Below are 23,717 nucleotides of genomic sequence, written 5' to 3' on the forward strand. Positions count from 1 at the left end.
TTTCTTTTGGATACTATGTTGTGTAAGTTCTTTATGTATTTTGGACATTAACTTATTATTGATTGTTTGATTTGTAAATATCTTTTCCCATTCAGTAAGTTGCCTTTTCATTTTATTCATTCATTTTATTCAGTTTCCTCAGCTGGGCAAAACCTTTTTAGTTTGTTGTAAACCCATTTGTTCATTTTTGTCTTTGTTTCCCTTGCTTGATAAGACTGTTCTAAAATAATATTGCTAAAAAAATAATAATATTGCTAATACCAATGCCAAAGAGTTTACAGTCTATGTTTTCTTCTAGGAGTTTTATGATTTCAGGTCTTCAAGTCATACTTTAAATCCATTTTGAATTTTTTTGTATATGTTACAAGATGGTGATCCAGTTTGTCCTTTAACATGTAGCTGTCCAGTTTTCCTAACACCATGTATTGAAGACATTGTATTTTCCCCATTGTATGTTCTTGCCTCCTTTATCATAGGTGAATTGACCATATATGTGTGAGTTTATTTCTGGGCTCTCCATACCTTTCCACTGATCTGTATATCTGTTTTCATACCAGGACCATACTATTCTGATTACTATAGCTTTGTAGTATATTTGAAATCTGAAAGCATGATACCTCCAGCTTTATTTCTTTCCCCTCAAGATTGCTTTGGCTATTTGGTATCCTTTTGTGGTTCCATACAAATTCTAGGGCTCTTTGTTCTAGTTTTGTGAAAAATATCACTGGTATTTTGATGAGGATTGCATTGAATGTATAAATTGCTTTGGGTAGTATGAACATTTTGATGATGTTAATTCTTCTAATCTATGACATTGAGACATCTTTTCATTCATTTTTGTCTTCCCCAGTTTCTTTCATCAGTGTCTTAAAGTCTTTAGAGTAGAGATCTTTCACCTCCTTGGTTAAATTTATTCGTGGGTATTTTATTTTTTAATGCAATTATAAATAGATTGTTTCCTTAATTCCTCTTTCTGATGGCTCATCATCAGTGTATAGAAATGCAGCCAATTTATTTTAGAGGGTTATATTAGTTTCAGGTGTATAATATAGCAATTCAGCACTTCCATATATCACCCAGTGGCATACTCCTTAATCCTCATCATGTATTTAACTTAACTCCCCACCCCTCTTGCCTTATGGTAATCAGTTCTCTGTAATTAAAAGTCTATTTCTTGGCTTCTCTCTCTCTCTCTTTTTTCCCTTTGAAGCACAGCCAATTTCTGTATGTTAGTTTTGTATCTTGAGGCTTTACCAAATTTATTTATTAGTTTTTTGGTGATCTCCTTAAGTTTTTTCATATGTAATATCATGTTATTTGTAAATAATGAAAGTTTTACTTCTTTCTTTCTAATTTTGATGCCTTTTATTTCTCTTCCTTGCCTAACTGCTGTGGTTAGGACTTCTAGTACTATGTTAAATAAAAGTGGTGGTGAGAGTGAGCATCTTTGTCTTGTTCCTGGTCATATAGGTAAAGCTGTCACCTTTTCACCATTGACTGTGATGTAACCTGTGGGTTATTTTTATATTGAGATATGTTTCTTCTACACCCACTTTGTTGAGAATTTTTTTCATAAATGAATTTTGTTAGATTCTTTTTTCTGTATCGATTGAGATAATCATATAATTTTTATCCTCTCTTTTGTGGACGTTGAACCATCCTTGCATCCCTGGAATAAATCCCACTTGATCATGGTGTATGATCCTTTTAATGTATTTTCAAATTTGGCTTGCTGATATTTTGTTGAGAACTTTTGCATCTGTGTTCAATAGGGATATATTGGCCTACAATTTTCTTTTTTGGTGGTGTCTTTGTCTGGTTTTGTTATCAGAATAATGCTAGCCTCACAAAATGAGTTTGGAAACATTCCTCCCTTTTAAATTTTTTGGAATAATGTGAGAAAAAAATTGCCATTTTAGTTATCGTCTTGCTATGAATCTCTTTGGGTTCATCCTGTCTAGGACTCTGCACTTTCTTCCCCAGGTTAGGGAAATTTTCAGTCATTATTTCTTCAAATAGTTTTTTGCTCCTTTCTCTTTTCCTTCGGGGACTCCTGTAATGTGTATCTTAGTACACTTGATATTTTCTAGAGATTTTTAAATTTACCTTCATTTTTAAAAATTATTTTTTCTTTTTGTTCTGATTGAGTGATTTCCACTATTTTATCTTTCAGTTTGTTGATCCATTCTTCTATATCATCTGTCTGCTGTTGGTTTTCCTTTAGTGTATTTTTTCATTGCATTTATTATATTCTTCAGCTCAGATTGATTCTTATATTTTCTAACTCTTTGTTGAAATTCCCACTGTGTTTCTCCAGTCTTCTGAGTCCAATCAACATCTTTATAATCATTACTTTGAACTCTTTGTTTGTTTGTTTGTTTGTTTTTACTTTTTTTTTTTACTTTGAACTCTTGGCTAGGAAAATTACTTATCTCTGTTTCATTAGAGTTTTTATCCTGGAATTTAATCTTGTTTTTTTTTTTTTTATTTGGAAAAGATTACATGGAACAGCTACCTGTCCATGTTTTGAAGTAATGGCCTTGTATAAGTGTGTCCTTTGAGTAGACTCTGTGTGCTTTGTCGGTGGCTTTGAAAGGCCAGCCGGACAGGGTGTGGGCTGGGGTGTGCCATACCAGGGCTGCCTTGGAAGGATAATTGGATCAGGCAAGGCCGTGCAGGTCCCAGAGCATGTTGGGGCTGCTTTGAGAATATGGCTGAAGCTGGTGTGGGCCAGGGGCCTGAGGCACACACTGTGGTAGGCTGGCTAGTATACCTGGACCCTGCTCTCATTTGTGCTACTAAGGTGGAGAGGAAATGTAAAAAATGGTGCTCATCCAGATATCTTTGACCCTGGAGAGAGTTCCAGCAGTTCCCCACCCATTTGGTAGGTGCTCTAGGGTTTATAAATGGATTTCCTTCACTTACAGTCTTGTTGCCCTTTAAACTATTCTTTTTTTCACTGTGCCCCAGGATGGGTGAGTCTATACATGGGCCCCTCAATGATATCCCTCCCGGCTGCATGTTGCCACATCAAGGGTGGGATTTCTGTTGATATTGTCTCTTTTTCCTACCCTTCTCTATGGTCCCCCTATTGTTTGTTGTGCAGATCCTGTTTCAGTCAGCCTTAGTTCTTCTTCAAGAAGAATTTCTGTATGTGTAGGTATAGATTCAGCATATCCACGGGAGAAGGTGATCAGGGTCTTCCTCTGCTGCCATCTTGGACTGATTCTCTGCTTTACTTTTGATTTCTGATTATACTGTAGATAATAGTTGAAAAGAAGTATATCATGCCTGAGGCTTTCTTAAGAAATTTTCTGTTTGTTTTCCAGTTCATATCAAAGTGATACTTCCTTTCCATCAGTCTCATTCTTCTGTGAAATATTAAGGGTCTCCTGGATCAATCAATTTTAAAATTCAATTATTTCTTTCTTAGTGAGTTTGGGTAAAAAATGGTTTAAGCCAAAGGAAAATGTGGATTTGTCTCTATTTTCTCAGGGAATTATCTAGTAAGTTGGATTTCATCTACCTAAATTACTGGTATCAAGAGATAGCTGTTTTCATTCTAGTATATTTTTTGTTCACCTTTCTTTTTTTTTCTTTTAAAAAGATTTTATTTGTTTATTTATGAGAAACACACAGAGGCAGAGATGTAGGCAGAGGGAGAAGGAGGCTCCCTGCAGGGAGCCTGATGTGAGACTTGATCCCAGGACCCCAGGATCACCCCCTGAGCCTAAGGCAGATACTCAACCACTGAGCCACCCAAGCATCCCTTTTGTTCACCTTTCAAAGTGATATTCTTAGGGATATGTTACTAGGAAGTAGATATTGTATAAATGCTTATTTTTTTCCCTAAATGATATTTAGGGAGGCTTGCACCTTTGTCAAGTTTCCTTTGGGGTTCCAATAAACTGTTACATCTGGTATTTGGTATTTACTGTATGGACAGATTTAATCCTTCCTGGCTTTGTTCTTTAGGCTTACCTCTCTCCCTGGCATATTTATTTGCATATAATTTCCTTCACAGTTTCTCCGGAGGCAGAATTTTTGTGTAAGAAATTATACAGTACCTCCATGTTATCTCATCCCTAGTGGGTTAACCATTTTCCCTTTCCTTTCCCTCCCTTCCTTCCTACCTCCCTGTCTCCCCCCTCTCTTATTTCTCTTTCTTTTCTTTTCTTTTCTTTTCTTTTCTTTTCTTTTCTTTTTTTTCTTTTCTTTTCTTTTCTTCTCTTTTCTCTTCTCTTCTCTTTTCTCTTTTCTTTTCTTTTCTTTTCTTTTCTTTTCTTTTCTTTTCTTTCCTTTCCTTTCCTTTCCTTTCCTTTCCTTTCCTTTCCTTTCCTTTCCTTTCCTTTCCTTTCCTTTCTCTTTCTTTCTTTCTTTCTTTCTTTCTTTCTTTCTTTCTTTCTTTCTTTCTTTCTTTCTTTCTTTCTTTCTTTCTTTCTTTCTTTCTTTTCTTTCTTTTCTTTCTTTTCTTTCTTTTCTTTCTTTTCTTTCTTTTCTTTCTTTTCTTTCTTTCTTTCCTTTCTTCTTCCTGAAAGGCGTTATAGCTGTCATCACTGCATCAGAACAAATTAGGAGCTGGAAATGAGCCTATTAGATCAAAGTAGGGATATGTAAAAGGTATTAAAAAGTGACTAATTACTTTGTCCACTTGATCACCTAGGCTCTAGTAAACATCTAGAAATGAATCCTGAAATATTATTTATAAGAACACATGACTATACATTGTGGTTAGTCATGTTCTGTATTTCTGTAGCAAACAGAAGAAAGAATACCGGGTTTTATTCTTGTGGGTAAAATTACAGTTCCTTTAGCTACTTTCATCCCAAGGTCTCTAACAAGTTCAGAAGAAGACGAGATAGGAATTTTCGTGTCATATCACTGGTTTCGTTCCTTGATCATATTCTGTTCAGTATTTTTTATCAGTAACTTGGGTAAAAAACAAACATGTTTGAATTCATATTTGACCCTGAACTAGGAGGAATATCTTCCATTAAGTGTAACAGAAAAAAGAAATGAAAGAGTTTAAGTCCAAAAGATAAATGTAGTATAATATACAGACCTGAGTTTAGATTTTAAAAAATCTATCATATAAGCATAGACTTAAAAGTGATTTGTGAAAAAATAAAAAGTATAGATGTCTTAATTGACTATAAGCTTAGGATTAGCTGACAGTGTGACCAATTTGCTAAAAATGTTTATGGAACTCAGTGAGCAGAACAAGATGGTGAGAGTACTGATAAACCATGTCCTGCTTATACCATGTCTGGAGGGCCACATTCAGATGGGGATACTTTGGGAGGTTATGTGAATTTACTAGCTTATAGGAAGTGAACTATCTGGCAGGGAGTCATTGTTGTAATTGAGCATCATTTTATGGAGGAGAGAAGGGCCTGAATGAAAATGTGTTAGCATTATCATGTGATAGCTGGAACTCCAGAGGGCAGAACTTGAATGGCTGGATAGGAGTTGAAGACAAAGCAAGCTCAGCAGGATGTTTTTGCAAGGAAGAGACAGACACAGATTACCATTTTCCATTATTGTTTAGTATAAGGATATTCAGAGAAGTCAAGTTAACACAAGTCAAGTAAACAACTGCCTCACTGCCACCTTTCCATGAGTATTTCCACAAGGAATGTTCCATGGGGGGCATTCTGGAGAAATGAAACAGCAGCCCAGTGTTGCTCTGGCTACAGCTGGGCTCTACTTAGCTGTCTCTGCTGGATGTACCTAGCACTTGTTCCTCTAAGAGTAGATTTTCCACGATCAAATTCAAAACTTCTCAATTGGACAGAGTTTGGAGATGAGACACACCAGAGGGGTTTCATTGCTCATGTAGCTTCCTGTGGTTGAACAGTCTCTGGTTCAGCTAGGAGATTTAATATCCAGAATACGAATCTGGTGTGTCTAGGACAGCAAATTTAGTTTCTTCTGACACACATGGCATGAGATATAGCAACTCAGAGAGAGCCATAAGTGTGGCATGAGATTAATGAAGTTCATACTCTTTAACAGTGGAAGGAAATCCCACCCAAGGTGAGGACACATTTGCTCCTGGAAGAGTCTAGATTATAGAAGAAATTATTACTTTTGGATGAATTTTAGCTAGGTGATTCCTTAAAGGCTTTGTAAGTCGTAAGTCTGTATTTCTTGAAGTCTTAAATATTGTTTATTTGTATTAACACAGACAAGTTGATATATGGCCAAGTTACTTGATTTTAGGAATCAGCACTGATTTTCTTTGGCTTTGCATTCTTTAGCTTTAGTAGAGAGCTAGCTCTCAGATTTATGCAGGCATTATATCTCTGCATATTAGGTCTAAAGACAGATGTAAAATGGTCACTTCTGAAAACTCTTTAAGGTAGACAGAGCTAAAATGTCTGAAGATCTTTGTTCTTCATTAAAACTGTTTGTCATAGACCCATAACACTGAGAGGAGCCCACACGACATGGAATTGGAGTCATCTTGCTTTTCATAGGAGCAGCATGGTTCTTCGTAAGTTATTCAGGGACACTAAGTTTATGGTTTCCTGTTGACTACTCTGTAGTACTATGCTTGTTGGGCAGTCTTTCAGTTTTGGGGGTGTGCTTCCTACTCCCTCAGATCCCACCCACCTAAGTAGACTAATAATACTTTAAAAGTATTTATTTTATAAACTGTGCATCTTATGTGTCCCTTCATGAATTTGTATGATCTTAATTATATAATAATCTGTTGGTATACGATAGCAGATGCAAATAAAATATGGATAAGCCCAACCTGGATCTGAGTTTTGTTATTTACTATTTATTTACTATTTACTATTGTTATTTACTATTTACTATTGTGGACCTTTGGCACTTCCTCTCTACTATGCATTGGGAATTCCTCTGCCCCTTAGGGTTGTTGTGAGGATGGAAATAAAAATAGGTTTTGTTTTAAACATGAAAATACTCAGCACAGTTCTCAACAGATTCGCAAATAAACATCAGTTGTTACTGTACAAATGAATAATGACAAGTGAATGGAATGACTGCTCTGCGTGAGGCAGTGTCATAGGCATTTGGGACTCAGCACAAGCAACAGCAGAAAATTTCCTGACTTCATAAGGCTTACATTCTAGTGGAGAAAAAAACAATAAGCAAACAGTAAATAAAATAGTAGGTAATACTAAGTGCTATGAAAAGACACAAAGCAGGACAGGAAATAAAAACCTAGGGAGAGGATTTGAGTAACTGTCCGAGATAGGAAATCAAGGAAAGAGGTTAGTTCTAAGCAAGTAACCTTTGAGCAGAGAGCTAAATAAACTGAGAGAGTGAATGTGTTATCTACCCTTGCATAACAAATCACTCCCAAATTTAGTGGCTTATTTATAAAAGTAACCATTAGTTATTTCTCAGTTTCTATAGGTCAGTTATTGGACAGTGGTTCTATCGGGTGCTTTTATCTTAGGATTACTCTTGAAGCTGCTGAGACATTTTGACTAGGAAGGCTGGTTAGTTCCTCTTTGCAGGGACTGCTGCACAGGGCTTCTTGAGTGTTTTCCTGGCACAGGAACAGGCTTCTCCCAGAGTGAGCAATTCAAGGGAACAAAGGAGAAACTGCCATCTTTTGGAACCTAGCTTCAAAAGTCGCATACCACTGCTTCTGCCATGTTCTTTTGGTCACATAGGCCAGCCTGGATTCAGTGTGGGAGGGCACTACACAAAGGCATGAATACTAGGGGTAGTAGCTGTTAGAGGATGTCTTGGGGGGGGGGGGTGGATACCACAGGGAGTCATGCAAGAATTTTATGGAAGCTTTCTCCAGGAATAGAGGAGAGCAGCTGTAAAGGCAGGGTAAAAAGGCAAGTATAGCTAGAGCCACAGTGATGGGGAAGAGATGAGGTAGATGAGCAGCATGGCAAGAAGTGGTTGTATTGAGAACGTAGAGCTTTGAGAAACGCAGCATTACTTATGTTTTTAAAAGATTATTCTGGCTGCTGAGTGGAGAGTCAATTGTATAGGATAAGAAAAGAGGAAGGAAGATGACGTAGGATACCATTACTGTATTCCATGTAAGAAATTATTGTGGTCTGAGTGGTAGTGGTAGTGATAGAGTCATGACTAGTGTTTGGATTATAGGATGCTGTAGAGACACAGCCAGCAAGACTTGCTGATGGATTGGATGTGGAGTGGAGAGGAAATGAGGAGTCATGAGTGCCTTCTAAGTTTTTTGCCTGAACACAACCTTAGGAATGATAGGGAAGATGCAGGGTAGAGGTGAGGAGTGGTGGTGAATGGAATCCTTTCTCCTTGTTCTGGATGTAATACATTTGAGTGGTCCCTGTAACTTCCTGGTCGAGCTATCAACATTATACTGGGCAGAAAATTTTTGATCATGCCTCATTACATGTTTTGATGTATAATTAAGTACTATAACTATTTTATGGTGTCACTAGACCAAGTATACTCACATAATTTAAAAAACAATAATTATGATCTTGAATACTGCAACATAGTTATAGTTCATAACTGTGGGCTAATTTTTTCTTCATAATAAAGGTTCAGAATCGTAGTTTTCTTTACTTGTGTCTGTTTTACCAACTCAAAAATTTTAACTACTATATTTTGTATTAGCCAAAATGTTTTTCACAAATTTTGTACTTGTGAATACTAAATGCCAATAAATTTTTAATTTTTACAGATTGTTATGATTGAAATAGTCACTCAGAATGCTCTATTATGCTATACTCTATACTTCTGCAACATAAAACCTTAAAATTACTGTTTTTTCATATTTTTATTTCTCTTGAGGGGGAATAGTTTTATTTTGCTTTTAAAAGTACAAAATTAATAAAAATTCAAATAGTACAGAGTTAGATCTTGGAAAAAAATCAGATAACTAAAATTCTCCCTTACCACTAGTCATTCACTCTGTCCTCTAACAATTCATAATCTCCCAAATGGGAACCTCTGCTAGAAATTTTATAAATACTCTTCCAGATTGTCTTACACACATTTACACACATGCATGGATGCACGCACACAACTTTTATACTTAGAATTCTTTTTTAAAACAAAATTCATATGCAGCTTGGTCTTTTCACTTACAAATTTTCTTGGAGACCTCTCTCTTTTTAAAATATATTATGTAGTACTCTATGGTTTATTTAACTTTATTGTATATATTTAAGATTTTTAGAGTTTTTATTGTTACAGTGCTGAACTGGACATACTTGGGCATCACTGGACAGATGTGCCTTTATGCTAATTTGCCATTCTTTCTATGGAACAGACTACAGAAGTAAATTTTTGAGCTAGAATATAGTCACACCATTAATTTACCTTCTAAGAAGTAGACCCAATTTATTCTTACACCAAAGGCCCTTTTCTGCTTCCAAATCTACATTTACTATTAATAATGTTTTATTTTTTCATTTTTGCCATTCTAAGGAGTAAAACATATATATTGTTTTAGTTTTCATTTCCCTCAGTGTTTTCATTGACCTTATGTTTTCTTCAGCTCCTTGGAAAGACAGTATTCAGTAGATTGCTTTATGTAGAAAGTGAACATCAGGTATTTGAATGTAGCTTCACTGATGGAAAGAAACAGGGAAGTAGAAGGTGAAATGTTTGAGGGAGAGTGAAGGCCTAAAATGTGTCAGAATGTGGCATTTTCAAGAGAAGGCGGAAACAGTGTGGGAGCAGAGGTGTCAAGTCAAAGTGAAGTTTGGGCAATGGATTTGGAAAGAATTCTAGCCATTGAGGAACTGGAGGTGCAGTTCTAGGGGGGAACATCATTCCCCTGCCCTTAGCTGCAAGGAAGGAGGAATAGACAGCTGGATGGATTCTCTTCCTTGTCTTCCAGGGCATGCATTGCTCTGGCTTTGTTTTTTAAGATTTTATTTATTTATTTGAGAGAGAGAGTGCAGATAAGCAGGGGGGAGAGGCAGAGGGAGTGGGATAAGCAGTCTCCCCACTGAGCAGAGAGCCCAACATATGGGGCTTGATCCCAGTACCCCTGGGATCATGACCTGAGCCAAAGGCAGATGCTTAACTGACCCAGCCACCCATGAGCACCCAGAGCATGTTGCTCTGACCTTTTTTTCTTTTTAAATATTTTATTTATTTATTCATGAGAGACACAGAAAGAGAGAGAGAGGCAGAGACACAGGCAGAGGGAGAAGCAGGCTTCACGCAGGGAGCCCGATGCAGGACTCGATCCCGGGTCTCCAGGATCACGCCCTGGGCCAAAGGCAGGCGCTGAACCGCTGAGCCACTCAGGGATCCCCTGCTCTGACTTTTAAGGGCATTTTTATTCTGCAAGAGTCCACCAGTAGGAAAAATGAGAAGTGTCCACTGAAGTAGATTCCTAATTATGGATGAGGATTGACTGAAAATTCTTTCCATATGAGAATGGGTAGATTCATTATACTGGTTTTCCACAAGTACATATATTTCTTTTTTAACTTTTTATAATTGTTTTAAACAATTGTAAATTTTTAAAATAGATTTTACTTATTTATTCATGAGAGACACATAGAGAGGCAGAGACATAGAGAGAGAAGCAGGCTCCTTGAGGGGGGAGCCTGATGTAGGACTCAATCCCAGGACCCCGGGATCACACCCTGAGCCAAAGGCAGATGCTCAACCACTGAGCCACCCAGGCATCCCAACAACTGTAAAATTTAAATTGTGAAACTATGCAGATCATCTGAGATGTTCCAGGTCACCTGGAGCCTGGTTGTCTCAGTGACACAGACTATGAAGAGAGTATATGTGGTTTTGGTCTTTGTTGTTTAAAATTAAACATTAATGTGCAGTTGGCACCTCTTGTGCCACTTTTACTTTTTGGGATTGTAAACACAGAGTATATTAAATGCTTGAATAGTTTAATTCATAGCATTTTTAAAGGATCACTTCATTGTTCAAAGTTTCTCCTCAGTTCTGCTTTAAAACATATTTTAAAATGAATGATTCAAACCAGATTAGGTGATTAGTATGTGATTTAAAGAACAATGGTAATTCCAGTAGATAGAGACCAATATTTTTTTTTACTTTAAAGGTTAGGTTCCGCTGTTTTCTAAATGTTATAGAGACTGATTTGGAATATACCTTGGTTATGACTTAAGTAACTAATGTTCATTGTAAAAGAGAATCAAGGGAAAAAATTGAGGATTACTTACCTTAGATTTTATGGGTGTTCCTTACTTGTGGTTAACTATATAATCCCACTGGAAAATGAACATTAAAGTTAGTCATAAGGAGAGAAAGTTATTATAACTTGATCTATTCATTAAACCGTCGAAGTAGATGAATATAGGATGACATTTAGCTATTTTTTTGAACATTAAGCCTATTCATGTAAGTAACTGGAAAAACTTCAACAAATTTTTCAGCGTCTTAAGAGAAAAGGAATTTATCTTGCTACTTATTTCTTTTCCTTTTTTTTTTTTTTTAAGATTTCATTTATTTGAGAGAAAGAGAGCACGAGTGGGAAGAGGGGCAGGGAGAAGCAGGCTCCCCACTAAGTAGGGAGCCTGATGTGGGGCTTGATCCCAGGACCCTGAGATCATGACTTGAGCCAAAGGCAGACGCTTAACCGACTGAGCCACACAGGCACCCCTAGCTACTCATTTCTTCATTCTTAACATATTTCCCCTCTAAAGCACACATTGAGGGAGCAAGTACTTAATGTGATATTAATAGATAGTATTAGATAATAGGTGTATTGACAACTTTAATTCTCGTAACAACCATGTGAGATAGATACCACTGTTACTCTCCCCATTTGCAGATAAGGAAGTAGAGTCACAAGAAATGAAATAATGGGGCAGCCTCTGTGGCTCAGCGGTTTAGCACCGCCTTTGGCCCAAGGTGTGATCCTGGAGACCGGGGATCCAGTCCCACATCGGGCTCCCTGCATGGAACCTGCTTCTCCCTCTACCTGTGTCTCTGCCTCTCTCTCAATCTCTCTCTCTCTCTCTCTGTGTCTGTCATGAATAAATAAATAAAATCTTAAAAAAATAAGAAATGAAATAATGTGCCTAGTCTTACACTACTCCTAAAGGACACGAAGGCCTTTAATTCAGACAGGATTGGGATCCAGGCAGTCCACCATTTTTTTTTTTCATGTCTGTTGAGATAATGCAAGAGTCTTAAAACTATAAACAGACTTGAGCTAATAGGTATTTAAGTTATATGTGACCTGTTGTACAGTGATAAATTTGTATTACTGTATGCATTATTTAAAAATCAGACCATATAAATACAATTCTAGATCAAGCCATTGCTTATAAGTATAGATTCCAGGGACTGGCAAACCTTTTCATGATAAAGGGCTGATAGTAAATATCTGGTCACATCCATCTCTTTTTGCATATGCTTATTTTTTCCTTTATATATATATATAATATATAATAATCCTTAAAAAGAATAATAATCCTGAAAACTCATTCGTAGGTCTCAGGCTATACCAAAAACAAGCTGCTGGCTCATTTTGGCCTATGAGCCATAATTTGCTTATCCTAGCTTGGACTCAAAGGCATATATATTTATTTATTTATTTTAAAATTATTTTTTATTTTTAAAATTTGTTTATTTATTTTAGAGAGCACAACAGAGGGAGGGACGATGGGAGAGGGAAAGAGAGACCCTCAAGCTGACTCCTCGCTGAGCACAGAGCCTGATGCTGGGGCTTAATCCTAGGACCCTGAGATCATGACCTGAGCTGAAATCAAGAGTAGGATGCTTAAACAACTGAGCCACCCAGGCATGCCAAGAGCATATAGATTTAGACTCTCCCTCTGCCTAAGCATTTATATGGGCAGAAATTTTGTTATTTCTCTCCTGAAGTTCCCTTACAAAAGCAAAATTGTCAACTATTAAAAGACAAGGAATTTTTCCTAGGTATAAAATTTGCTGATTTATCAGTTGGATACAACTTATTCTATGAATCTTTATTAATAATTATGTGTATTTGGAGTATATATTCTTCCTAAAGAATATTCTCTGGATATTAAGTATTTTAAAATGATAATCTGACTTGATTATGTTTTTTTTTGTTGTTGTTGTTTTCAGAAAGTATCTATATGTCACATCTTCTTTTAAAGAAGTATTTAAAAATGAAGTTAAAAAGGCAGAAGAGGCAGTAAAGATTGGTATGTAATTACCTATGGCTAATCATTATTGTTCATTCAGCCAACATTAATTGTGTGCTTATTCTGAGATATATATACTGTTCTAGCATTGTAGGAATGACCACAATTAATCAAATTCCTGCCTCTAAGGAACTTTATAACACACTTTTCTATTTCTAGCTTTGTTTTATCATGGTGTTATTCATCATTATTATTATTATATCTTATTTACTTCCTATTATTCCAAGTACACACTTTAACTAGACTGATATATATTAGAAATTCTGATTGGCATAATGCTAATTTAGATCATTTTAGAGAGTAGCACTGCATGCACTTTATTTTTTTTGAAAGGATTTATTTATTTATTAGAGAGCACAGAGGAAAGTGAGAGGGAGAAGCAGACTCCCCGCTAAGCAAGGAACCTAATGCGAGACTCAATCCCAGGACCCTGAGATCATGACCTGAGCCAAAGGCAGACAGTTAACCAGCTGAACCACCCAGTACCCCAACATGTGCTTTAAGAAGGAATGTTCCACATGTTTACTCCCCCCACATGAAGACAAAGCCATTCTTTCTCAGTGGTCCAAGAGCAAGGAGTAACTTTATATTTCATGGATTTTAGAGAGTTTTCAGTCAGACATTCAGTCATAGCTCTTCAGTTTGTATGTATAAAGTTATGCCCTGTCAACTGTAATGCCTCAGAGGAAGCCCAGTGTGGCTACCTACACCTGGCATGTGGGAGAGCTATGGAAGGAATAGAGATTATTGTCTGTGAACCATTCTCTGAGATTATTGTCTGTAAACCATTCTCACTGGTTACAGCTAGAGTGTGTGTATGTATATGCTGCTCACTTAAAATTGCTTGAAAGAATTTCCTGGTGTTGTAATTACCTTGCTTCTGCTTCCAGCTAATCTCGTATTGAAAGAAGCACAAATCACAGTAAACCAGCCTGACAGGACTTCTTTGTCTTCTGCCAAGGTATGACACATAGTCTTCTTAAATGGCGAAATGTCATTTGCTTTTTCCTGCAAACGGTTGTCTCTTATCATTTACTTCCTAAACTTATAAACACAGACAAGCTCAGAAGCTTAAGTTGATTTTAGCCCAGGTAAACAGAACGGAGTCGTGCAGAGAAAGGAGAGCAAAGTCAGCGGTGAGAGGAGGCTGAGTCTGAGAGCAAAGATAAGAAACGTGGGGTGAATTTGGAACAGCGGGGAAGAGTACTGCAGCTCGTTTCTTTAAAATGAAAAGAAAAGTAATATGAGAAAAGGAGAAAATAATGAAAAACTAGCAGAGAAAACTAGCCTATCAAGTTTCCTTGAAAATATCTTTTCAAATTATTGCTCCCTACAGACCTGAATAAATGGGGAAAGCAAGGAGAAGACTAATAAGCCATCCTTTTTTCTGGTGCTAGGAATTATGTGCTATAATTATGAATATTAATAACAGTACTTCCAGCTTACAAAGCTCTTTTCTTACGAGTTGCTCAACTCAGTTCATAAACATTTTCTGTAATCCTTGCAATACGCCCATGAGTAAGATAGGTTATAAAGAACTATTATTATTAATTATAATGCAGGGCAACTAAGAAAAAGAATACTGCTGTGGGACATGTATTGTAAGTTTGCCACCTTTTACCGAAAATGTGGTACAAAGCTTTCTACCACGGTGAATTATGAAGCTAACCTTTTTTTCCTTGCACATAAAGGAATAAAAAAGTATATGGAGAAAAAAATGCTTCATTTTACCTTTCCTTCATCCTTTTTCTGCAAACTCAGTCTATGAATCCTTCCTGTGATTTGACCTTGAACTTTCAAGGACCAGGGCTGTGTCTGATAAAGAGCTCGCTCATATCTAAAGATCATGAATAGGGAATGAAATCAAAGAGTAGCACATGGTAATGCCCCAAAGTTATGTATGGCTTTCCCAAAATTCTCTTACTTCTTCCTTTTCAATTATTATTTTAAGGTAAACGTAGACCTATCTTACTGTTATTGATTTTTAAAGAAAGGATTAAGCTTTTTTATTTTGTCTCTAAGAAATCAATTTCCTTGGCTTTATGTATTTGAGAGACAAGAGAAACAGACTCCTTCTAATGGGTCAGGACCTCTCTTTCTTCTTGCCTTAGCCTTACCTCTCACTGCCTCTTTGCTCTGTGTTCTGAGCGCATTGACAGGAAGGGTGGGGAAGTCTTTGACCACCCTGCTTTGTTGTTCAGCAAAGAGAGCAAAGCAGAATGACCTTGGCTTTCAACCTCTTACATTCCTCTAGGCAGTTGAGTGGTTGAATTTGAAGTGAAATACTTACCAATCATTTACCATTTGCTTTTACTTTAAAGTCCATGAAAATAATGTTCGGTAGTGGCATACTCACCAAATGAGACGCCCTGCCCTGTCTTTCACGTCAGGTGGCTGGAACACATTAAAAATCTGTTGTCATTTGTGAAATAATAATAATACATTGTTTATTTTCTGGCTGGTTAGAGGGAGTGTACTAGACATAGGGCAGTGAATGAGCCAGTATATCAAATTAAAAGAGAAGATAAGAAAGATAGGTAGGCATTGGTATTGAGGTACTCTGAAAGGGAGAAAGCCTCAGGATGGCATATCCTATAAAAGGGACAGCTTGGGGAGTATTCAGCATATCTGGAACTTGGTATAAAAGAGATATTTCTTATGAGACTGACAAAAATTTTTAATTACAACTTTTGTTTTTCCTGAAGAAGCTGTAGTGATTGATCATGGGATTTGGCATTTTGTTGTTTTTGTTGTTCTCACAGACAAGTCAGAGTCATTTGATATACTAGTACATTGTATGACTTTGCTAAGCTTTTATGTAATTTGTATGAAAGCCAGTGTGACATTACAGGGAGCAATGGCTCTTTTGCTAAAAGGCAGAGAGAGAACTTTGGCATATGTGCAAAAAGAGAACCACGGGCTATGATTTGGTGTGTCCTCTTAGCTGCTGGAAATGAATCATTTTTCAGGTATTTATTGAGTGGCTGCCGTGGTACAATTGCATTAGGCAATGTGACCTATCACTATTACCCTTGTGAAACATTTGGATAATAGGATAATAAATATCAGCTAGCTTTCATTAATTTAATGGAATTATGTTCTCTCCTAACCAAATGTGCTTCCCTAGGTTGCATTACAGAAAGCTCTGGAAGACGTAGAAGCAAAGTATAAGACTCTTAAAGAGAAACGGAGGTGAGAAATAAAATTTTCTTTCCACCAGAGTCCTCTGCACTTCGATTAAACAAATTCTGATTTCTGAGGAGGCAGATTTGGTTAACATGGTAACTCCTCTTTCTCAGCTTATGACATCTTCTTATATTAAGCATAATGTGGTCAAAATCCCCAAACCACATAATCAATGAGAGTATTTATAAAATATGTATTTGCATGCACCAAGTGCAAAATTAGCTCAGTGTCCAATTGAGGAAGTGCACTCTGCCCAGAGGATCGGCTGACTACTTTCTCTGTGTCCTTTGGCAGACACAAGCCTCTGGAGGGTTGGTCCTGGTTTCTTTTCTCTTCCAATACTGCTTAAAATTTAAAACAGAAAATGTATCACATGTATAGTGGAATGAGGAGAGCTACTAGTTGGGTGGAGGGGAAGAATTATATTTGGTACCATTCTTGGTAGGGAAAGGAAAATAACATTGTTGAGGCACCAACTCTGTTCCAGGTTTATACTTAACATTCTCTCTTCTGGTCCTCATGGCATCCCAAATGGCTAAGTATGTATTATTCCCATTTTTCAGATGAGACAGAAAGTTGAAGTGACTCATCCATAGTTACCTGGTTATATTCTATTTGAAGCTGGATATGTCTTTCCAGTTCGTCCATCCAGGCATTTTTCATGGCTCCAGGCAGCCTCCTGTTACTACAATTGTTTCTATCATATTCTGTTATGTCTCAATTTCTGTTTTTACACTTTTAATAGAGAAGTCACATAAAACATGATATAGCAGGACAGAGTCAGAAAAACAGGAGCTCATGTCTGTTGCCCTTGTAAACTTGCTATATTAACTCTGATTTACCTTTGACTTTGGAGGAAAAGAGAAAGCTAAAGAATGTCTTTTGGCACATTCCAATCTATATAGGATATTTGGAGGCTTGAGGACATGCTGAAAGTTAGAAATCACATCTGGTGTTAAAAATAACCTAAATTTTAAAATAGTCAAATCACCATTTTAAAAAAATGCTGCAGTGTACATATTAGACCACTGAGCATTTCACAGATCATTTGGCACTTTCTAGTTCTTGGAAATTAAGGTTGGCCAACCTGTTTTTTAATCAAGGATTGCTTGTGTTTGTTTGACTGGAATGGCCATCATGTTCATGCAGAATACTTGACAATACAGAGATACTGAGTGTACCCACTAGATTTTGCACAATACCGGAGTATTTTACATATAGTTCCTTTGATGTTTACCTTCTCAGTTTAATAATTAGCAGTTTGTAAATTGTGTATTTTTATTTAATAAAAACTTTTTTTTTAATTTTTCTAAATATAATGCCAGAGAACTAAGAAAAGCAAGGACACTCTGCTTGTTCTTTGGAGTGAACATAGAGAATCGAAGCCAAGCTGGGATGTTCATTTACAGTAATAACCGCCTGATCAAAATGCATGAGAAAGTGGGCCCACAGTTGAAACTGAAGTCCTTGTAAGTATGTTTTTGTTTTCAGAGGCATAGGCAAGATGAGTGAGGTTGCAGTAAGATTTTGTCTGTGGAGTTAGATGAGTGATTAATCATAATGGGAGCAGGTGTCATGTCCTCCGTTCACCCTTCCCATCAGTGCGCAGGCATTAATCTGCCTAATTTATAATATCAGCAGAGCTGCATGCCTGTTCTAACGAAAAAGTATACTTTGGGAAATTTTTTCAATACATTTCCTGAGCAATTTGATATTTTACAATTTCTTGCACCATCTACTAGGGTTAGATTTTTAGTATTTTACCAATTTAAAAATAATACAAGCATAATAAAGAAATTTTAGGATAGAAAAATCCATAGTCCCATAAAGCAACCCTTTTGACATTTTGTGCAACTGTTACATGTGTCAGTTCTTGCCAGTTATCTGCATAAGTGTGTATTATTAACACTCTCCAGCCTATTTGGATTCCAGAATAATATACTCTGGTGCTTTTCCGATGGTCTACAATTCCATGGGCTGCTTTCATGAATTATGTAGAGTCTCAAACAGGGTAATTGTGACCAGTAAAATGGCTCTGGGGTCAAACACAATAATTGTAACTATTAGAATGGCTCAGGGGAACATTTTTCATCTTATTTCTCACTCTCGAGGAATTAGCAGTTCATTCATTTGTTCATTCAGCAAGCGCTTATATTGCAGTATCATACACCAGGCACTGCACTAAGCTGTGTAGACAAGATGGTGAACCCCTGATACCCTTTGCTAAAGAACTTATAGTCCAGTGAAAGGGACAAGCATATAAATACATATTTTTTGTATTATGTGGAAACAGCAAGAATGATCTTTAAAAAATAATTAGGCAAAAAAAAAAAAAAATTAGGCTACTCCCTTGCTTGAAGCCCCACTGCATGTCTAATACAACTGGTTGCCATGGGCTTCCAGTGATCTGGCCTCTGCGTGGCTCTCTGACAGCCCCCTCCCTAGCTGCCCTTTCACTGCATTCTCCCTACACAGGCCTACAGGCTTTCTTAAGCTCACTCCTGCCAGAGTGCCTTGACACTTGCCATCCCTCTACCTTGAACCTTCTGTCCTCAGATCTCTGTATTGCTGGTCCTGGTGTGTTACTTAGGCACTAACTCCAAAGTCCCCTCCGTAGGAAGTCTTCCTCATCTGTCAAATTAAAGTTAGCCCCTGCCATCAACCCCTCTACCGTATCACTCTTCACATGTTACAATACCTGCTTTATTTTGCTCCTACTATCACCAACTGTAATGATCTGGTCACCCTTACTGTATGCTACCCTTTAATAGAAGAAAAACTTTATAAACAGGGACCTTGTTTTTCTTGTTCAGTACTGCATTCCTAGTTCCTGGAATAGGGGCAGGTGCTGAGCATGGATGGATGGATGGATGGATGGATAAATAGGTGGATGAATAAATATATGCTAGAGGCAAGCATCAAGTGCAAAAAAGAGCATTTGGGAGAGGTAGTAAACCAAACTGGGGGAAGTTGAGTCAGGCTTCCCAGAAGAAATGATGCCCAAATGTAGACTTACAGAATGAATAGTGAAGGGAGGGCAGGGGAGAAGGGGAAACTAGTGGAAAACATGATAGGCAGCAGCCCCACATTGGGAAGGCTTGGTTTGTGTGCCTTGCTGAGGGGTGTTGGGAGGGCCACACAACTAAATGCACTTTCCCAAAACAGGGAAACTAAGCAGAATTTTCTGTCATTAAGAGAAATATCTTAGTTATATATATATATTGCAAGCTGCTAAAAATGTGAAAAAAAATTGAATTTATCCATCAGACTCACAGGCAGATACCTATTACTTTTTGGGATACTCCAGCCCTTATGTTCCTATGTTCCTTTAATAGAACTCACTAAGCACCCCATGGACCTCTGCAATGATGAGGACAAATCCAACCTGACAGATGAAATGAGGATGGAGAAAATGACTCTTTGGCCAGATCATGAAGAGTCATGTTAGTCTATTTCAGCAAGCATTGTTAGTGGTGACTAGTGCTAACAGGCCTTCTCTTCCCACCCACCCTGACTCCCATATAAGGTTTAGGTTTAGAAAAGGAGTCATATTAATTTAGTAACAGTATGCATTAAGAGATTTTTTTTTTATTTTGAGACCAAACATACTTAGGTTTACCATAAATTTATGTAACAAAATACAGATATAACTTGCTAGACTTTGATGACATGGTCCAGACCAAGTAAATCAATTTATTTGTAAAAAAAAAAAATTCTGATTTTAAAATTTATATTTACTTTTATATTTACTTTTCCTTTTTCCTTAGCTTAATTTCACAGAATTTATTTATGTGTGTATTTATTTTTCCTTTTTCCTTATATTTACTTTTCCTTTTTTCTTAGCTTAATTTCACAGAATTTGTTTATTCTCCCAGATTTGGTGCAGGTGTGGTTGGAATTGTTAATATACCCTTGGAGATCATGGAACCATCCCATAATAAGCAGGAATTTCTCAATGTACGGGAGTATAATCATCTGCTAAGAGTGATGGGGCAGTACTTGGTCCAGTACTGTAAGGACACCGGGATGAGTGAGTATTCAGTAGTCATAGTAAGAGATACTTAATCGGGAATCAACTTGTGTGATTTCTTTAAGCTAGAATGATTGTGCTGATTTGGGCAACCAGTAGCCCAAAGCCCTTAAAGAGAGCTCTTTTTATTTATTAAAATAATAAGTAAGGGAAATGAGAAGGGAGCTGGTCTCAGAATCTTTCCCAGAATATTATGTGAAAAATAAGGCAGCAGATTAAAAATTGTAAGAGGAGAGCAGTGAGCAGAAAGAGGACTGATCATGGAGGAAGGAAGCAGAAGTTTGCTTCAGGTAAGCCTCCGAGGCCGCTCGAAGACTGTACCGTGTAGGAAGGAGCACTTAGTTCCAACAGACCTTAGTGGCTCCCATAGCATTGTTATGTCGTGCCATAGCATAATCATTGTTGACCCTGGATAACTGTAGATGGGTATTTAGCCTTGTTTTGTACAGCTAACAAGTCTAGAATATGTTCATGAGATTTTGATTAAAAAAAATCACTGTAATAAATATATTCGGTAACTTAAGATAAACTCTAGTTACCTGGAAAATGCGGCTTATTCAGAGCACTTCGTTCTCCAGAGATACCTGAACAATGAGATGGTGTGCTGTGCATTAATGAAATAAACTTTCTTTAAGTTATGCAGACATAGGACTTCATTTATGGAAAGAAATAGACGGGCTACTGTGTTTGTTCAGTGATTTGCATGAAGTATGTATAATTCATGCATATCAAAAATTATGTCTCTACCCTTGAGACAACTTAAAATCTTACTGCTCTACTTGAAGTTGTGATTTTTAGAATATTTTCTTTTCTTCTGTACTCACTTAGCTCAGCCCTGAAATTTTCATGTAGCAGTGAAAGAGGAAAGAGTTTGGGTACTTGGGAGAAAAATAAGAGTGGGGATGAAGGTGTGGGCACAGATTTCCTGCCCAAGCTGCGTTTTCATGCCATGGTCTAAAATGTACTCAGAGTGGGCATCACCTGTGAGCTTGTTAGAAATGTAGCATCTCAGACATGCTGGACTCCAGTCTGTGTGTCAGCAAGATCAGCAGTGATCTGGAGGCGCACTGGAGTTTGAGAAGCACTGCTCTGAAGGGTATGTCCATGCAATATTTTCTTAGCATAGATACACTTTTCCCACATGTATTTTTTTTTTCTCAGAGACATGTCTGAAGTTATACTAAGTGTAGGAATGAGTACCTTATTTGGCAGGTTATGCTTAAAGCTATAGGAAACAGAGGGCTATCCAGAGCGAGATATAAATCAAGGATCTACTCTCCAGTCTTGAAATGCTAGCATGACATAGTACAAAAGAAAAAACATTAAGCATTTGAAAATTGTATGACTTCTTGACTCTCCTATTTTTTTCTATAACCTTTTCCTCTTGCTCATCCTTGGAATAAGGAGTGAAGCCCTCAGAAAGTGGCATGAAACTTAAACATGATGGGATTGATGTCCATCGAGCCCACACTTCCTCAGGACAGCCATATTGAGCCCTGTTCCAGGGAGGGCTCTCTTGAAGCCCCTTTTCCTGGCTTGAGGGTACCCTCCTAACAACTGTACTCTCAACTCTTGGGTGTCACTTGCCTGCCTTCCTGCCTCTGTGTAACTCCCCATCTCAATCTAGTTTTTTCAGAAACTTCTCAGTGGATGTACTAAGATGCAAAATAAGTTAGGTTTGTGAAGGTTTTAAAAAGATTTTATTTATTTGCAAGAGAGTGAGGGAGAGAGATCTCAAGCAGTAGGGAGGGATAGAGGAAGAAGCAGACTCCCCACTGAGCAGGGAGCCCAATGTGGGGCTCTATCCCAGGAGCCTGGGATCAGGACCTGAGCCAAAGGCAGATGCCCAACTGACTGAACCACCCAGGAGCCCAGGTTTGTATTTTAATTACTAGTAGTAAATACCATGTTGTTTTCCTAATTCTGTAATTACCTATGAATTGATTTAGGGCTGGAGGTACTTTTACAAAAGGTATTCCTCGAGAAGGAAGTCCGGGAGTAGAGAAAGGATAGCAAGCATGTGTATTTGTTCATATAAATGACAACTTCATCCCAGAACTTCTTATCAAACTGAATCGAGTAATCAAGGTCAGAATTGGCAGTCTGAGGAACGGTGCTGAGGAGATGGACTTTCAAGGTCTTTGTATATTAATTCCCACAGGAATAACCAAAGCTATCTCATGCTTGCCTAATACGCTAATAGCTAGTATTATAGGCACACAGTTTTAATGACAAGTATTTGAGTAGATTTTTGCCTTATAAATAAAAGATGCAATCTTTTGTATTTGCTATAAATCTGATCCGTTTCTATGGAAAATTGAGGCAGAAAGGGAAAAATCAAATCCGCAGAAAGGGAAATGGAGAGGTAATGACTTTGTGTCATTTATCAAATCTGCATTTATGTTTGGCACAGTTGATGCTAACTAAGAACCTCAGAAGTATTTTTCTTGTCTCCAGTCTGACCTTACCTCACTGTCTGCTACTATGCTTCCTGAAGCTTTATGCATCCTTACAGTGAAATGGAGATATTGATCATCAGCCTTTTGGAGTAGGGAGAGGAGGAGAAGGAAAAGATAGAAACATCGAATGAAATTTGGGTTTGAACAGAAGGAAGTATGTAGAAATTTATTACAGAAGTTTTCTAAAATGGATAATATAGCTGATGTACCACGTGAAATTTGTGGCATAATAAGCATAACTTCTCTGAGCAGAACTCAAACAATAGGACCTCAGGGTGGCAAGGAAGCTAAAAATCATATAAGCCAGTCACCCCCCTGATGCTTTCATCCCCACTACCTCATCCACTCCTGCCCCAGCCAAGCAGACCACCATTTTAAGCCTTAGTGAGGGTTTCCTGTGAAAGAAAAAATTGGCACTTCTTGAGGCAGCTCTTGAATCTCTCCACAACTGTAATTAGAAAAATACATTTTCATATCAAAGTCAAATCTATTTCTCACATGGTGTTTCCCTCATTCACCTGTGGCAGGAACAGAATGTTATAGGAGTGACAAATCAGACATGGTCCACCGTCTCTGGGAATCTGCAGTCTAGCAAGGCTAACACAATTTGACAATTAGAAATAGGATTGGTACCCAACAGAGAAGAATGGGTCCTGCAGAAGCCAGTGCTTTGGGAGCCAGAGAGGCCTTCTTGAGGAAGTGATGTTTTCTGAAGGATGAGGAGTTAGCCAGGTCAATAAAATTTTTCCCTCCTAGGGCCATGAAGGATAGGCCAAAAGCCTTTCCAAAGGACAGCCCCTTTCTGTCTCTCTCCAGTCTTATTTTATTGTAATATTTCCAACTCCTGTTGCTAGTTTTCATTTGACAAGGTGTTAAATAAAGTCACTATTTTAACATTATACTTTATAAAGGGTGCTGGCC

At 37.5% G+C, this 23,717-nt stretch overlaps 1 protein-coding gene across 3 annotated transcripts in view; it reads left to right on the forward strand.

Annotated features, from left to right (window-relative positions):
• MORC1 (MORC family CW-type zinc finger 1) overlaps nucleotides 1–23,717 on the forward strand; it is a 181,382-nt gene that overhangs the window by 41,485 nt on the left and 116,180 nt on the right. For all 3 annotated transcript variants that reach the window (XR_012024102.1, XR_012024103.1, XM_072811549.1), the window contains exons 10-14: nucleotides 13,042–13,121; nucleotides 14,012–14,082; nucleotides 16,249–16,313; nucleotides 17,633–17,776; nucleotides 20,183–20,337. Coding sequence is in view for 1 of the 3 variants with exons in the window: in XM_072811549.1 (XP_072667650.1) it covers nucleotides 13,042–13,121; nucleotides 14,012–14,082; nucleotides 16,249–16,313; nucleotides 17,633–17,776; nucleotides 20,183–20,337 (515 nt within the window). In the remaining 2 variants the exon portion in view is untranslated. The remainder of the gene's footprint in view (nucleotides 1–13,041; nucleotides 13,122–14,011; nucleotides 14,083–16,248; nucleotides 16,314–17,632; nucleotides 17,777–20,182; nucleotides 20,338–23,717) is intronic.

The sequence above is a fragment of the Canis lupus genome, chromosome 35 (assembly GCF_048164855.1).
Source record: "Canis lupus baileyi chromosome 35, mCanLup2.hap1, whole genome shotgun sequence".
Lineage (NCBI taxonomy): Eukaryota > Metazoa > Chordata > Mammalia > Carnivora > Canidae > Canis > Canis lupus.